Source organism: Wyeomyia smithii, chromosome 3 (assembly GCF_029784165.1).
Source record: "Wyeomyia smithii strain HCP4-BCI-WySm-NY-G18 chromosome 3, ASM2978416v1, whole genome shotgun sequence".
NCBI classification, from domain to species: Eukaryota; Metazoa; Arthropoda; class Insecta; order Diptera; family Culicidae; genus Wyeomyia; species Wyeomyia smithii.
In genome coordinates, this window is record NC_073696.1 from 72,357,984 (window position 1) to 72,374,804 (window position 16,821).

At 37.1% G+C, this 16,821-nt stretch overlaps 1 protein-coding gene across 6 annotated transcripts in view; it reads left to right on the forward strand.

Moving 5' to 3' along the window:
• The first annotated feature begins 2,151 nt into the window (after positions 1-2,151).
• LOC129727459 (uncharacterized) overlaps positions 2,152-16,821 on the forward strand; it is a 175,778-nt gene continuing 161,108 nt past the window's right edge. The window contains exons 1-2 of one of the 6 annotated variants that reach the window (XM_055685318.1): positions 2,152-2,304; positions 4,118-4,344. In XM_055685318.1, coding sequence (XP_055541293.1) covers positions 4,179-4,344 — 166 coding nt within the window. In that variant the 5' untranslated portion in view covers positions 2,152-2,304; positions 4,118-4,178. Of the gene's footprint in view, positions 2,609-4,020; positions 4,345-16,821 lie in introns of all 6 variants that reach the window. The other 5 variants (XM_055685317.1, XM_055685316.1, XM_055685315.1 and 2 more) reach the window with 5 other exon arrangements.

The following is a 16,821-nucleotide window of genomic DNA, read 5'->3' on the forward strand; positions in this document are numbered from 1 at the left end:
AACACGGTTCGATGAAGATAGTGCACCTGCCTACGCCTTGTCCTTGCTACATCCCGCTAACGTAATACGCATGTCGTTGGAAGAGTTCAAGCGCAAAACCGAAAATTTCATAATTTTTTGTGAAGATGATAATTTTGTTGGAGAGGAGGAAGTTTGTTTTAAACATTGCAGCAGTATGAGAGCAGACCGTAAGAACTTGGAAGAGTTGGATCTTATAGACCTGCTAGCTAAAGCCCGTTCTTTCTTCCCTGCGACTGAGAAAGCAGTTTAAATTGCACTTGCTCTACCATGGAAACATGCACGATTGAACGCTCGTTCAGCGCATTACGTCGGGTGAAAACCTGGCTGAGGTCAACAATATTTGAACAGCGGTTGAGTGCTCTCTGCTTGCTGAGTGTTAATTGGCAGATGGTCAACAACAATCGTGAAAAGACACATGAACCGCTTCCGGAACGTTTAACGTTTGATGCCCGAGGACTTTATTGAGAATCTTGACTGTGTCTTCAATCTTCACGTCCTTGGGAAGCTTTGACAGAATGTAGTTGAGATAGCGGCTGTGCAAATGGGTGTCCAGATTTCGGAGAAGTAAACGCACTTTCGCCGCATCATTCAGCTGGCCTGCATCGTTCTCAAAGAGGTCCTGGTAGCGGTTAAACAACAACGTCCAAACGTAACTCCGTTTTCTCCGTCGAAGACAAACTCGATGATGTTCAAAAAGAGGGACCCCAAAATCTGCTCCGGGGTTTGATACTGACGCTGCTGGACCGCTATCCGCTGTAAAATTTGGGCTATCTTGTGAATCATATCTTGAATTCCCGGTTGCGGCTGCTGATCAACTCTATCTTTTGCCATATTCGTGGATTCTTGAGATCCTCGTCGCCGAAATAATATGTCCAAAGGTTTGAATGAACTTAAGAGTTTTTAGTAAAGAACATCTATTTATATTCGAGGTTTGACAAAGAATTATCAAATTTTCCACTCTGATGTCAAGGACAACTTTTACCTGGTTGCCTCGATGTAACAATCACTAAAGATTAGTATTTATTTCTATTTTTCAAAACACACTCAAGTCCTTTTTTACGCGGAGGATACGTGCCGCGTAAATTCCGGAATCCGCGTAAAAAAACGCGTGAATTTCGAAATCCGCATAAAAAACCGCGTAAATTCCGGAATCCACATAAAAAAGCCGCTTTAAACAACCGCGTAAAAAGCGACCTTAGTGAACCATTTTTTTACTTCTAAAATTTTGAAGAGCTTGTCCCACCCCCTCCCCCCCTATTTGAAATTCTGTCTACGTGATACTTATTCGTAAAATTGATGAGTTATATAATCAGTTAGCAGTTATATAATGGTATTTTCCTAAAGGAAGCTATTAAAACTTGTCGCCATCAAACCAAAGAATGCTGTTGCATTTGTTTTATTGGCTGTAAATTATTTGTGCATGTGAATGTAACTGAAAAAGCTGAGAATGGGCCGAAAACACCAGTGCGCCGAAGTTACCCTCCTCTACCCTCCTCTACCCTATTTATTTCTGTTGCAACTAAAACACAATCAGGCTATTAGGTGTCAAGTGACTTAACCATGCGGTTTTTCTCTGTGTACTGAATTCTACAATCCCCTTTCTTTTGCCAAATCAAGTCACTATAGTATTGTAAACTAATGTGGAATCATTAGAAAAAGAAAATGCAACTATTTCACTTGTTGAATCATCCTAACAACATTTTAATTTACGTTTCACCTATAGCAAATCAATTGCATAGTATTTTGAAACTTGCATGCAATATTATAGAGCTTATATCAGTAAAGCTCGCGTCAAAAAGCATTTGGTTAATTTTTTGTCAGCAAATTTCTTACCAGAGAAATTGCTCTCATCGTGAAAAATCTCATACTTTACACTTTACACGAACCGAAAAGCGCGCGCAAACACAACATATGAAATTCGCTTTCCTTCGTCTAAATTCCAACGCCACATGTTGATGCCAATATCGGCTAACGTAACGCATAACCGACGACGTTCGGTCGGTCGGGACATGCATTTCTCTTCTCTCGATTGGTGGGTGGATTGAAACGAAAGGACCACATCTCGAACGTGGAGGATACTCGTCGTGGCGGTGAATCTGTGATCGTTCGGAATAGGCACTATATAGAAAAGGAAAACGCGGCATTGAAAATGTTTCAGTTGTACGGTGCATTTCCACCAGTTGACATCAATCGGATGCTACCTTTGAAATAGGAACTTAAACATAGGAGGTTCGGAATACTGTTCTGACTGGTTTGCCCAACCGAATAACGGTTGATATTGGAGTAAGCTTAAAGAACTTTTCAGTGTTTGGTGTTTTGTGGAAGTGGACAGTGAAAGTGGTCTTACATGTGAGATCTTTTCGTATCTTGAATAATGCTGTTGCCTGTTGCGGTGGCGAGCGGTGTAAAATGTGTGTGTGTAAACGGATAAGGTTTCCAGAGCGTTTTTCCGAACCGTTCGGATTTGTGCGCGGAACATCTGGTTACGGCAATTACGGGTGAAACAAATTAAATTACACCATTAGTAGTTGCGGTTACAAATTAGATGCAAATTGAATAACACTTTTGGCGAATGCAGTGAATTTTAGTATGTTGATAATAGTAGCTTAGTATGTAGCACAACGGGAATGGTTTTATTTGAAAGCACCAACGGTCGAAATAGAATTATTATAGGCTCAGCTGTCACATTTGTTTCCAATAAGAGAAGCTTTGAACATTGATTTTTTTTAATCCGTTGAGAGCGAATAACGTTGTTTGCAATTTTGTAATGCCTAAATTATAATATCTCTTACTAGTTATACGAAGAGTCAAAGTTTTGAAAAATTATGAAGAACGAGAATTTCGTCTGTTTTTCACATATTTTATACTTAGATAAAAAGAGTTTAAATAACTATTATATAACTGAGGAATATCTTTAGAGTTTTGGGTCAACTATCAGTTTTTGATTTATATTATAATTACTATAGATTCTACATGTATTTGCTGTGAAAATACAAAAAAAAAAATTTCGACATATTTCGTTACTTGATTTTTGTATGGAATAAACAGAAAATAGCATATGAATGTCTGGATAATTATGCAATCACTGCTTAAAATGCTATCGGCGTTACCTTTGATTGCAGAAAACGTTAAATACCATAAATGCTGGGCAGAAGACTGCAACAAGTGAAATGGAATTTTTATTATCTCATTATGTCGATATTAATGCAAAGCTATCGGAAGAATGCGACAACCAGGAGCGTAACGATTTCAATGAAATCAGTTTTTATGCTTTTTTATTATTGCTTAACAGAATAATTGTCTTAGTCTTTTGAAATGATGAAAATAGTAATGCATGAAAAACCGTTCATGGATTCGCTTGTTATTAATTTTGAAACATACCCTCGCAATGAATGAACGCAACGAATTGCGCAACCGCATATGTTTTCCTTGTTCTGGAGAACATGCTATCTTTTTAAAATATAGTAACCGACCATTGCTCTTAAACTTAGAAATAATTTGAAAAGTGTTTTCAGCGCTATTAACTAATAGAACTATTGATCACTAGTGCAATTTAAAGTTTCTGCTAGTTGTAGCGAAATTGCACTGTTATATGTTGGGTATTTGAGCTGTTCCAATCCTAAGATTTTCAAAAGGATTCATCATTCCCCAACAATATGACAGTATTCAACAGGTTACAGTATTTTCTATAGTACCTTTAGCATAGATTTTAAATATAGCATAAATACTCCAGTTTTACGACAATTAAAAAGTTTTGGGCTGTTTGATTTTACTTTGGAAATCTAACAGAAATAAAAATAGATGACCAAATTTACCGCAATGCGACGTAACCAGTTGCGAATTAGAATGTAGGCCAGCTATTTGCTCTTCGAAGTGTATTTACATTTAATTAATTAATGAATCCATTTTTGGTGCTCGAACGATAAGAAATTGCTGTGGACGCAGATAGTATGTTTTTGTTCGAATCTCAAACACTGTGTTCCATTTTTCCGCCGGCAGCCGTCAGCAGCCATCAGATTTGTTATGAAAACAACCTAAAATTGCTTGCTTGTGTATCTAAAGAAAGATCCACCACCGTATTTTTGTGGTCCAACAGGGTGAAGTGGAGGAGGCAATTACTGAAGGGCACACGTGACTCCCCAGGCCAACAGTGAGAAATGAGATCTACCCTCAAAACGATGCCGACCAGAGCGAAGGCTGTGTATGGTGGCATCAGTGCCCTGTGCCATTCGGCTCTGGTGATACTGGTGGTGCTTTCCATCGCCGTAGTGACCGTCAGCAGCATTCCGACGTCGGTTCTGGCCAACGGAAAGGAATCCAGCGGTAAGTGCTATAATTAAAATCCACTAACTAAGGAGCATTGATGGTGTTGAATAAAGACCGATACTGTTAGCAGAAAGACAGTATATTGTTTGTAAAAGTTTTTCCATTATCTTGTTCATCGTAATCATTAGTGATGGCACAGCTTCGGCGAAGGTGTTTGGGAGGAATTTTTGTGTGACAAAATGGGAGCTAATGGTGCTATCAGTTTTCTTTCCAGTATGACACGATCAAACTTAACCACCGATAAAAAATTCCATTAATATATCGAGAGAATGATGTATGAATTTTAATTTATGAGAGAAGAGTGAATCGATGCCAATTTAAATTTCGCAACGAAATGTTTTTATATGTTATTTTAAAGTGACGAACGAGCGCGGTAAGACTAAGTTTCACTTAGGATACTTACTGTGGAAATGAAAAGTTTGCATTGAATCGTTAGAGTTTGCTACCGAAAGGGTCAACTTTAGCTAGTGGTAGTCAACGCAACGGTAGAGTTGACGAGTTGAGGTCGCCTTCTCAGAAAAAGGATTTATTGATTCGCCTTCCAGTTGGTCTCGAGGTAGAATGCGGGCCAAACAAGTCATGCGAATCTCGGCTGGGAAATACCGTTTAATCAGTTTTTTTTTTAATTCGACATTCGTTTGATTGATTGGTATAATGTCCTCGGTGAAGTTGTAAACAGTCATTTTATCCTTCCAGAAAAAATATGCACCGTAAAACAAAAAAAAAATGAAAATACAGATCAAATATCTCAAAACCCACTTTCCAAAAATCGGTTTTTCAGCAAAAACTACACAATGTTAGCTTAACATTGCTGGTTGATTGAACTTAAAAAAAAATAAAAAGTTAAAATTTACATTTTTTTGAGAAACAATAATAGTATCTACAACTTTGTCGAAGACAATTGTGTGGTCCCCGTGGTTCTGTGGTTAGCGATGTCGGTCGGCTAGCTCTCCCGATCGAGTCGAGGATCTTTTCGAGCTGGAAATTTTCTCGACTCAGCACTGGGACACAGTGTATCGTTGTACTTATCCTACACATGCAAAATGTGCCAAAAACAATATCGATAACGAATCCTCTCAACTAATCTAGTTGATCGAGACCGCTATTAGCCCCAAGGCTAAGCGTGCGATATTGTTGTTGTTTGTCGAAGACACTAAGCCAATCAAATACACCGTTTTGGGCTTTAAAATGTTTCCCTTGCTTTTATTTCTTTCTTAGTTTCTTATTCTAAGACCACCAATAGGTATTTAGCCAACCTTCTGTAGCTATTATATTATTTATTTTTTTAAATAAAAAAGCTTTTGTGATAATTAATTGTTATTTTGACGTAGAACAACGTCTCTCAGGAAGTTCGGCTACACACTCGGGTACATAGGGTTGTAAAATGAAAATCTAAAAAGTGAAAAATATGGCCAATTTCAAATGCTAATAAATCGGTTGATTTCGAAGGATTTCCTTCTTTCTTGCAGCAATAGATAAAAAAAAAAGATTTCTCCCAAATGCAGAAAATTGTAATTTTATCATTCAAACTTTTGTACTATTGAAAAATGTCAAGCCTTGTCAAAACGCAAAATTCGACCTCTGATTTGTCTTTTTATGATTGCTTCCCAAGCACGGTCGACAGAATTATAGAACTAAAAGCAAAAAAAGAAAGCAAAGCCTTGGTGCTACATTCCGATTCAGAACTTGACCTTCTGTTTGTTATACACAGACTTCGCAGCCAACTGTTTGGTATACAGGACAATTGCGGAGCTAGCGCTACGATCCTACTGACACTAACAGTCTCTCCCGAGCCGAGACTCGAACCTACGACGACTGGCTTGTTAGGCCAGCATCGTACCTCGAGACCATCTGGGAGTCTATAGAACTAGATAGAATTATAGAACTAGTGATTTTAAATGTGCTATTTGGCCTATATAAAAGCCTGTTTCAGCCGAAGCAGCCCATAATAATTCTAGACATCGACAACAGCAGTCCTTCCTTAGCAGCAGTAGCAGTGCAGCGGATACCAATGGCAGCGGATAGCGGCTACAGCTGTGGCATGGCATCGGATAGCGCAGCAGTTGCAGCAGGTCTTAGCATCAATATTAGCAGGGCCAGCTAATGCAGGGGCAGCAGATACCAATGGCATCGGATAGCGGCCACAGCTGTGGCACAACGGATAGCGACAGCAGTTGCAGCGGGTATATCAGCATCGATAGTAGCAGGGCTAGCTGATGCAGTAGGGGACTTCCTTCAGTTAAATGCTGTCGCTTTGCGATATCGGGCAGTAGTGTATGCATCTAATGAAAAGTTGCCTCATTTTGACAACACATCAATGTTCTGGAAAACTGGCGTTCAAAAAACATGAAACGTTTTTCAAGGTTTGAGTTTTGAGTTTATTCGCACTGTCAGTGACAACACAAAGATGTGATCAGCATCTTATCCGATATTGAATTAAACAGCAAACTGTTCTTTTCAGGATGAAAAAATGCCTAATTGAAGAGTTAATATTTTATTCCTTATTTTAATTGATGGAACAGTTAAAAATTTGACTTCATCTCCATGTTTCAGAACGTATTGAACTATCTTTTCACTCAGTATCATGCAACACCCGTACAGCTATTATTGTCTACATAAAAATAAAGTTATGTACATAAAAGCAAAGCCTTGGTGCTACATTTCGTATCGGAACTCGACCTTTTGTTTTACTATACACAAACTTCGCAGCCGACTGTTAAATGTTCAGGACAATTGCGGGGCTAGCTCTACGATCCTACTGACACTAACAGTCTCTCCCGAGCCGGGACTCGAACATACGACGACTGGCTTGTTAGGCCAGCATCGTACCTCGAGACCAGCTGGGAGATTAGTTCGGTACATATCAAACCTCAACAATTATCAATAATAAATTCTCCCATAATTAAGTCTGAAAAATTGTTAAGTCTTAAAAATATGCAAGCAGCTATACGATTGAAAATAGTCAACCCTTTTTGAAATACAGGTTTCAAATGATCTGATTGGTCGTTATATGATTATTTTCCCAAGTACGGTCGACAGAATTATAGACCTAGCGATTTTAAATGTGCTATTTGGCCTATATAAGAGCCTGTTTCAGCCGAAACTGCTCATATTAGTTCCAGACAGCGACTGTAACAATCTTTAACACCAGCAGCAGCAATGGTATTAGCAACGATATTGGTAGGGCCAGCTGGTGCAGGGTTCTTCTAGTAAAAGCTGCCTTTGAGCAGTAACGGGCTACATCAGTAGTAGGTACATTAGCCGGCACTTCCTTTAATGAAAAGTTGCTGTATTTTGACAACACACAAACGCTGGCGTTCAAACTATATGGGTCGTCAAATTTTCATGTGAAAACAGCTTTCAACTGTGTTATCAGAAAAGTACTTAGATTTCCTGTGTCAGGGTAGCACACGGATGCGATCGACATTAGATCCGATACGAAATTGAACAACAATTGTCATTATAAGGATAACAAACAATTTATTGAAGATTCAATATTTTCTCGTTTCGCGATAGAATTATAAGTAAAATGTTTTCTCAATCTGCATGCACTCTGACTGTTGAAACCTTTTTGCGTTGTATAGTGTTTGTGCCATTCCTGTTCAGTGAGATATGTGCAAACTGAAATTCGTAAGAAGATTGGCGAACGGCTTCGGCAGTGGTTTTCCTCGGCAGGATTTCTGCAGCAATATTATGCAGAAACCTGCCGAAGAAAACCACCGCCAAAGCCGTTCGCTATCCTACTTCAACATCCTTTTTGCACAAATTTTTAAACATATTCTATACAAGTAATGTAACAAACCACCTTATGTAGTTGTACGTCAACTTTGCGGTCGTGGCTTTGCAGACAACCCTTGTGATTTTTTTCTTGACCAAATTTTTGTTTTCACAGTATATATTTTTTCCGTAAAGATAATTATCACCTATAACTTTGGCGAAGACGTAACACCGATCAAACAAAGCGTTCTGGCTCTGAAAATATTTGTAATCATCAATCACACAAAAAATAACTTCATGTTTTTGACATTTCAGATGGAATTTTTTTGGATCATCATGTAGTGAGTTTGTTCTGGTGGGAGTGAAAATAATTATTGTGGGTATGAAAAATAAAACGAAATAAAAAATTATGGATATGAAAGAATTACCTACAACCGCTATGGTACAATCCGAAAATTTTGACAAGTTCTACGCCTTTCTGAACTATCAAATCTTTCATCATTCATTCTGTTGCTTGAAACCAACACGGTGCAGGGGGATTAGGGGCATAATGTGCACATGGGCAATAGACTAGGACACGGTTATATGGAAAAAAGCGGTGGTGTTATGTTTTCGCTCCCATGCACTTTTCGTGTTTCTTATGGGTCCTATAACAACCGTATATTTTTTCAGATCGATCGGTGTAACTATATTTTTGCGCCCGATTTTTAAAGTTTCCATACGATTTTATATGGGGAAATCCACTTTTTCAAATCTTATTCTCTAGAGATGTCCAGCTGGCTCCTAAAAATATATCGATACATGATATTTGTAGGAAATTTTCCTGGGAAAAACTCTTCTGAAGACCGTAAGATGCTATGATGCTTGTAGCAAAAATTATTCACCCCAAACTGATTGAATGTCTAACGAACGGCTCACCATTGAATTTTTCCAGCAACACTGCTACAGCATGCTGTTATTGCAAACTTGCTAAAGGATGAGAAATAATTTCGCGTAGAAGTAAGCTTGAAAGTGTAATTTTTGCTCACAGTATCTTCGGAGAAGCCTTCATGATAAATTTTACACGATAACATTTCTTATCACATGATTGAATTTGCAAGAGCAGCATGCTGCAGCAGTATTGCTAGTAAAATTCAATGGTGAGCCGTTCGTCAAACGTACAATCAGTTTTAGGTGAATAACTTTTTCTACAAGCATCGTAGCGTCTTACGGTCTTCAGAAGAATTTTTCCGAGAAAAATTTTCTACAAATATCATGTATCGATATAATTTTAGGAGCCAACTGGACATCTCTAGAGAATAAGTTTTGAAAAAGTTAATTTTTCCATATAAAATCGTATGGAAACTTTAAAAATCGGGCGCAAAAATATATTTACACCGGTCGATCTGAAAAGTTACACGGTTATTATAGGATCCATAAAGAACACGAAAAGTGCATGGGAGCTAGAATTTATTTTTTGTCCCACCCTAGTGGGCACATCTCTTTTTTTACAAAAATACACATTTTGTAATAAAATATGGTATGCAAACAACTTCCGTAATTATCACAGAATTTATTTTAAAAAAAACTAAATTAATCAACCTAGTGGTGAGACCCAGCCTTTCTCATTCGAACTTATTATTTGTTGAAATAGATTTACACCAACACTTAAAAAATACACCTTGATGATTTCTGCTGGATTTATTATTCATTCTAAACAAAAAATTTTTGTTAGCCAACAGCACAACTATACCCAACATTTAAAATATAACATTCACACACATATGAACATACATTAACACATATACATGCAAATACCATTAAATTCTTTCAAATATATGATGCGATTTTGTTTTTGATCGTGGTATAATCGATTAGTACTCATATACTGCGTATAAATATTTAGATTGTTTATGTCAACTTTAGTCAGTAGATTTCAAATAATGTATAATTAAATGTTGTTCCAAATACATAAATTTGAATGATCTTATCAGTGAAAATGAAATTCTTTAATGCAGTTTATATTACCGATCGTTTCTAAGGAACATTCAATGAATGGCCAAATACCATTCAATATGGGTTCTTGAAACCTGGATTATACCCAGTGGCCAGAATCCGACCTCAAACCCCATTTCAAATCCAGATGACCACATAAAATCATTAAATTGCCGAACTGCCTAATCTGGCTATTTCGATGGCGAAGATGGCGACAGTTTCCGATCAACAGCCTAAAGTGACAAATATCAGCCAATACGATTTGGGGAAGCGGTATGATACCCGAAGGCCAGAAATCATCTTCAGACGCCATTTTAAATTTCTAGACAGTAGCTTCCGGTTTCTGGTAACCAGTTCAAAAGAGGGACAAACATTACGCAATGTGAGTTTTTCAGTACCCAGGATGATGCTCATAGGCCAGGAATCAACTTCATACTTCATTTTGAAATCCGAATTTGCGACTTCCGGTTTCTGGAAAACATCTTTCAATTGCCAAATACAATCCAATAAAGGTATAAAGGCTTTTTTGGTTTTAGAATATTGATGTTGTATTTGAAGGAATAAATAGAGCTTAATATTTGAAATTTGACGTAATATTTGTATTAAATAAATAGTCTTTCTATCATAATGACTCATAATTTCGAACTTTGATCAAAGCAGCTAGTTTTAAACAGACTTTGGACTTTGTTTCTTTGTAAGTTTGAGGAACAACCTGTTCGTTTGACACTCGTTTTCTTTAAATAAGTTGTGTAATCTTTGAGAGAGTAAACTTTTAATATTTTTTCAATTTCACACATAATGGTTAAACTAAAAGTCCGATTACACTAATCAACACAAGTATGGCCCCAAAGGTCAAACTGGGAAAAAATGAAAAATTATAGCTTTTTAACCATTCCTGTGATTTTTTTCTTTCTAGATCAACTATTGCGAGCTTTAGAGCAGCATTTATTTTTCGATTTTGTCAACCAGTGTTGTTATTAAATGAAATGGGTACCAATATAGCAACTAAACCTTTAATTAAAATTAAGATTGTTGAAATCAGTCCAGCCTTTTTGGCAAAACGAGTCCGTTCATTTGATACCTATTTTGTTCAAATCGGTTGTGTAGTTTCTAAGATAATGGAGTTTCATAACTTTTACATTTTGATACATAATAGACAAAGTTACAGTCTGATTATAATAAAATTCAATAAGGTCTCATCAGGCAACTAGACCTTTCTTTTGCAACTTATTTCATGAAAATCGGTCCATCCATCATTGAGAAAAGTGGGTGAGTTCAAACAGTCTTAGAAACATGTTTCTTTTCGAAGCCTGATTTCACATTATTATACATAACGGACAAAGTTGAAGTCCAATAACAATAAAATTCAATAGGGTCTCATGGGGCAACAAGACCTTCCATATGACACTAATTTTGTGAAAATCGGTCCAGCCATCTCTGGGAAAGTGAGTGAGTTTAAACACTCTTTGAAACACGTTCCTTTGCATAACTTTTGAACCACATGTCCGATCCTTATAAAATTATTTTTCAAATAGTTCAAAAAACAAGCCCGTTCTTTCGATACCAATTTTGTTTAAATCGGTTGTGTAGTTTCTGAGATAATGAAGTTTTGTGGTTTTCACATTTTGATACATAACCTCGAAACTAAAAATCCGATTGCAATAAAATTCAATAGGGTCTTTTGGGGTAACTAGACCTTTCATTTGCAATTAGTTTCATGAAAATCGGTTTAGCCATCTCTGAGAAAATGGAGTGAGATTGGGAGACCGTTACATACATACATACACACACACACACACACACACACACACATACAGAAAATGCTCAGCTGGTCGAACTAAGTCGATTGATATACGAGATTCGACCCTTTGGAGCACTTTTATACCTTTGGTTTTTTCAGTGATTGCTATACCTTTCTAGGAGAAAGGCAAAAAGCTTTGTTTTTTCAAAACAATTAGGCCGATAAAATTTTATTTTCATTTTTTTTTTTGAAAATCCGAAGAGGAAGAAAAAAAAGTTCAAGTCGTTTTGTTAACATTATTGGTTCAGCGACAGCGTATATATTCAATTTAAAAACAAACAAGTTCAGTGACAGGAATAGTGTCGTTAAAAGGCAAGCTAAATACACTAAAGTCGCTTTTTACGCGGGGGATACATGCCGCGTAAAAAAACCGCGTTAATTCCGGAATCCGCGTAAAAAAACGCGTAAATTCCGTAATTCGCGTAAAAAAAACGCGTAAATGCCGGAATCCACGTGAAAAAAAACCAGCGTTAATTCTGCATTCCGAGTGAAAGGAAACCGAATTCCGCGCAAAAAAAAAATACCGCGTGAATTTCGGAATCCGCGTAAAAAACTGCGTAAATTCCGGAATCTGCGTAAAAAAGCCGCGTAAAAAGAAACCCGCGTAAAAAGCGACCTTAGTGTAATTAACAAAAATGAGTGTTATTTTTCAACATTTATTTGAATGCAAGTCATCGTTACTTGCATACAAATTTTAACTGAAAATGTTCCATTTTGTTTTCTTCTCGGTGTTATTTATTTTTCGCTTTTTCTCTTGGCTAACATTGATTACCTTGGACATAAAAAGAATTCAAAATTTGTATCAGCCTTATATTCAAGAAAAAACTTGATTCTCAGGTGATAAAAAAAAAGTTTTAAAGCACTATCAAATAAGGATTCGTTGAAAAGTCTTAGTAAATTATGTGCACACCAATTAACTAATTACTTATGAAATCAGCACCTTTAATTGGGGTGAAAAGAGCACACTTTGTCACATAACCTAACTTGATATTACTTTCAGTAGACTTGTTAATTTCTTTGTTCACCTCGTCAGTCCGTTCAGTGCAGTGAAATGAAGTGGATTTTTTGTTGACTTCGCGGAAGCTAATAAAATAGAAGGATGCTCTGGCAGCACGGCTAACGTTGTGTGCGTGTGAATTGTTTGCTTGTTATTTTCTAATTGAAGAGTTAATATTTTATTCCTTATTTTAACTAATAGAACAGTTAAAAATTTAACTTTATCTTCATGTTTCAGAACGTACTGAATTATCTTTTCATTCAGTATCATGCAACACCCGTACAGCTTTGATGCTCTGGCAGCACGGCTAACGTTGTGCGCGTGTGAATTGTTCGCTTAGTATTACTGTTTCAGTTGAAAACCGAAATAATGGCTCGCGACTTTCGATTTTTTAACCTTATACACAATGCGCATAATATCGCATCTAGTGCGCTGTATAGCGCATCTGACGCGTAATACAGCGCACTAGATGCGACACTATGCGCATTGTGCATAAGGTAAAAAAACCGAAAGTCGCGAGTCGATATTTCGATTTTCAACTGGAACAATAATATAAGTTTACATTTAAAGTGTTTTTTCATATTTTTTGTGCCATAACTGGTGTGTTTTGTTTGAATAGGTAGTACAGGCTGTGAAGGGGCCCAAATGTGCAATGAATTCAATTGATTCTGTAACACAAGTTCAAGTTTCTGTTTCAAATTTATGGTGAGTTGTCAATCAAGCACATACAATGGTGGAAAAAATAATAGGTGTGAGCACCGCTTATAAAGTCATCTGTATTTCAACCTATGAAAAAAAAAAATACATCTTGATATGACTGAAACTTTTCATAGACGTTTCTATAAGCAAAAGATGCCATTTTGTGCTATTGGTTCAATTTTTTGGAACACAACTCATTTTTGAGAAGCTATTTATAAATGCTATTTTGGGAAGGTATTGATGATTACAAATATTTTTAGGGCCAAAATGGTTTGTTTGATCGGTGTGACGTCCTCGAACTGAACGGAGGAATAGAGTATGAATATTGCATGGCAGCGATGGTCCTTGTGATGGTAGAATAAAGTACTGTCGTTTATGGGAACTTTTTTTCACTTTCATGCAAAAGCGCTGAAATTTTTCAGTCCTGTTCAGAGGTCATCCCTAGAACTAGTTTTCTTTTTCTGCCCTCGTGTTTCTGATTTCTTCCGGTATTTTAGGGCTTTTGCCAACATGTCGGTAAACAAAAAGCAACATTTTAACGCCAACTTATGAGATATAAGTAAGGGGTGATTTTTTAAGAACTTGGTTTTTCTTTTAAAAAAACGCATAAAAATTACAAAACTGTATAAAATCTTTATTTGAGCCGATAAATTGGTTTATGCCATTTACTTTTTAAAGATAATTTCATTCAAATGTTGGCCACGGCTACGTTTTAAATGGTCCATACGAAAAGTCCAATTTTGGGTCACTTTTTCGAGCATTTCGGGTGGTATCCCGCGAATAACGCGTGTAATGTTGTCTTCCAAGGCTGGAATTGTTGTTGGCTTATCCGCATAGACGAGGGAATTAACGTAGCCCCACAAAGAATAATCTAGCGGTGTTAAATCGCATGATCTAGGCGGCCAATTCACCGGTCCATTTCGTGAGATGAATTGCTCACCGAACTCATTCCGCAATATGTCCATTGATTCGCGCGATGTGTGGCACGTTGCTCCGTCTTGCTGAAACCACATGTCAACAAGACCCAGCTCTTCCATTTCCGGCAAAGAAAATTGACCGTAACGTTGCGATTTTGATCATCTTTGAAGAAGTACGGTCCAATGATGCCTCCAGCGTGTAATCCGCACCAAACCGTGCATTGTTCTGGGTGCATTGGCGATTCTAGGGACGAATGACCGTTTGGGTTAAAGTCCCTTCAAAAGAAATCAATCAATCAATTGGCGATTCTTGTATTGCCTCTGGATGCTCTTCGATCCAAATGCGGCAATTTTGCTTATTAACATACCTATTTAACCAGAAATGAGCTTCGTGGATTTTCGGCAAGTTGTTCTAAGGCCCATTCACCAAAAATTCGACGCTGCGGCAAGTCGTTCGGCTTCAATTCTTGTACGAGCTGTATTTTGTAAGGCTTTACACCAAGATCCTTTCGTAAAATCTTCCATGTAGTCGAATTACACAAGCCCAATTGTGCGAACGGCGTCGAATTGACATTTCACGGTCTTCCACTACACTGGCTGATACGGCAGCAACATTTTCCAGAGGACGAATTTTGGTAATAAAATTCGATTATTTGTAAGCGTTGTTCAGGCGTAAGTCTGTTCATGCTGAAATGGCAAACCAAACTGAGTACATTAGACTTTGACAGCTGTCAGGATTCCCGCGTGAACTGTCAAATCTGAATACACGAAAAACCAAATAGCAAAAAAATCACCCATTAATCACTCACAGAAAACCGTGAATCAATAAGCAAGTTGTATCAACAGTCACGTCATGATGTACTGATTACCATGCACCTATTTATTTTTCCACTAATATTCTAGTGGATGTGGTAGTGGTAGTGGTCAATGAAAGTTTATTTTCGCTCACGGCCAAAATACCGTGAATTTTGACAATTAACATTATTCTATGCATCATCTATAACATGAGCAATCTCACACAGAAACGGTGTTCAAATATGCCTTCACATGATAAGTTAAATGCAGATGACTTTATAAGTAATGCTCACACCTACTTTTTTTCCACTGTACCCAATAGAAAATATTGAACGCCCTATCTCACGCTACACTGACAGTGTAGGAGTAGACAGCTAGAGAAGAAATCGTTGTTTTATCAGTTATACCAAGTTTGGTGCATTTTTGCACTAAACATTAAAGGTTTCTTGTTCATCTCATCTTTTTTTCATTGTTCTCATACTTTTCGAGATCGAAAAATAAACAACCGAGATAACTAGTGCGTCAAATTGGTCGGAGACTATCGGTTGAGTGTTTCGCTTAGCTTTTATAAAGAAAACAATGTTATTCGTGTGCAAGATTAGCAAATATTCAATCGCATTGCTCACCCCGGTTAATCCTGATCGGACGGACTGCTGATTTATATGCCATATCTGATTTTGTTTTAAATTGATTGTGTTTAATCTTAGGCCCCCTCGTGACACGAGTGACAAGACGAATATATTCTGATTGGGATTAGATTGGCATTAACCTGTTTGTTTGCGTACTTGCATTCAGGAAGTTTTTTGTGCTTTATGTGCATAGGGCATTGCATTGTTACAAAAAACTAGAAATATCTTCACAACAAATAAAAATATCAAACCAATATATTCTACAAAAATGCGAGATTTAACAGAATGAACAAAATCTTTGAACATCTTGAACTGTTACGACGATTACAAAAAAAGTTATGGACGAAAAACGAATCTTGAGGAGTGTTCCTCGTAAAACTCTATTTCGTCATATCAGACGTACAGATAGAAGATTACAGTGTTCAGCAATTCTTTTTCTTATAAATTTTTCTACAACTTTGCTGAAGAAAGCAATTTGGTATTTTGAAAATTAGAAAAAATAGTTTTTATATCTAACTACTGGGAGGATTAATAAAAAAAAACGGAAACGCCAAAAGAAAGGTGTTGTTATATGGAATAAACTTGCTGAAGACACTGGGTACATAAAATCAATATTTCACAATCAAATCTAAAACGATCACGATTTTTCGAGTTTAGGTCACTGTGCGCTGGTGCCAACAAAATTCAGAATCACGGACTATCAAGCTGTTCCGAAAAGCTAAAAGGTAATGACAATACTCTCGGCGAGCTGGACCGCGAGTGTCATCAACCAAGCTAACAGGTTAAAGCATAGAAAAAAATATTATTCGTAACTAAAGTTTACGTAATGCTAACAACAAATTTATCTATTCGATTGTGTTTGAATGTCTTGCTATCTAGGTATATACATTGTTATGCATCCGTTTGGTGAGGGGGGGGGGGTGGCCAAAGAAGTTGTGACAGCTT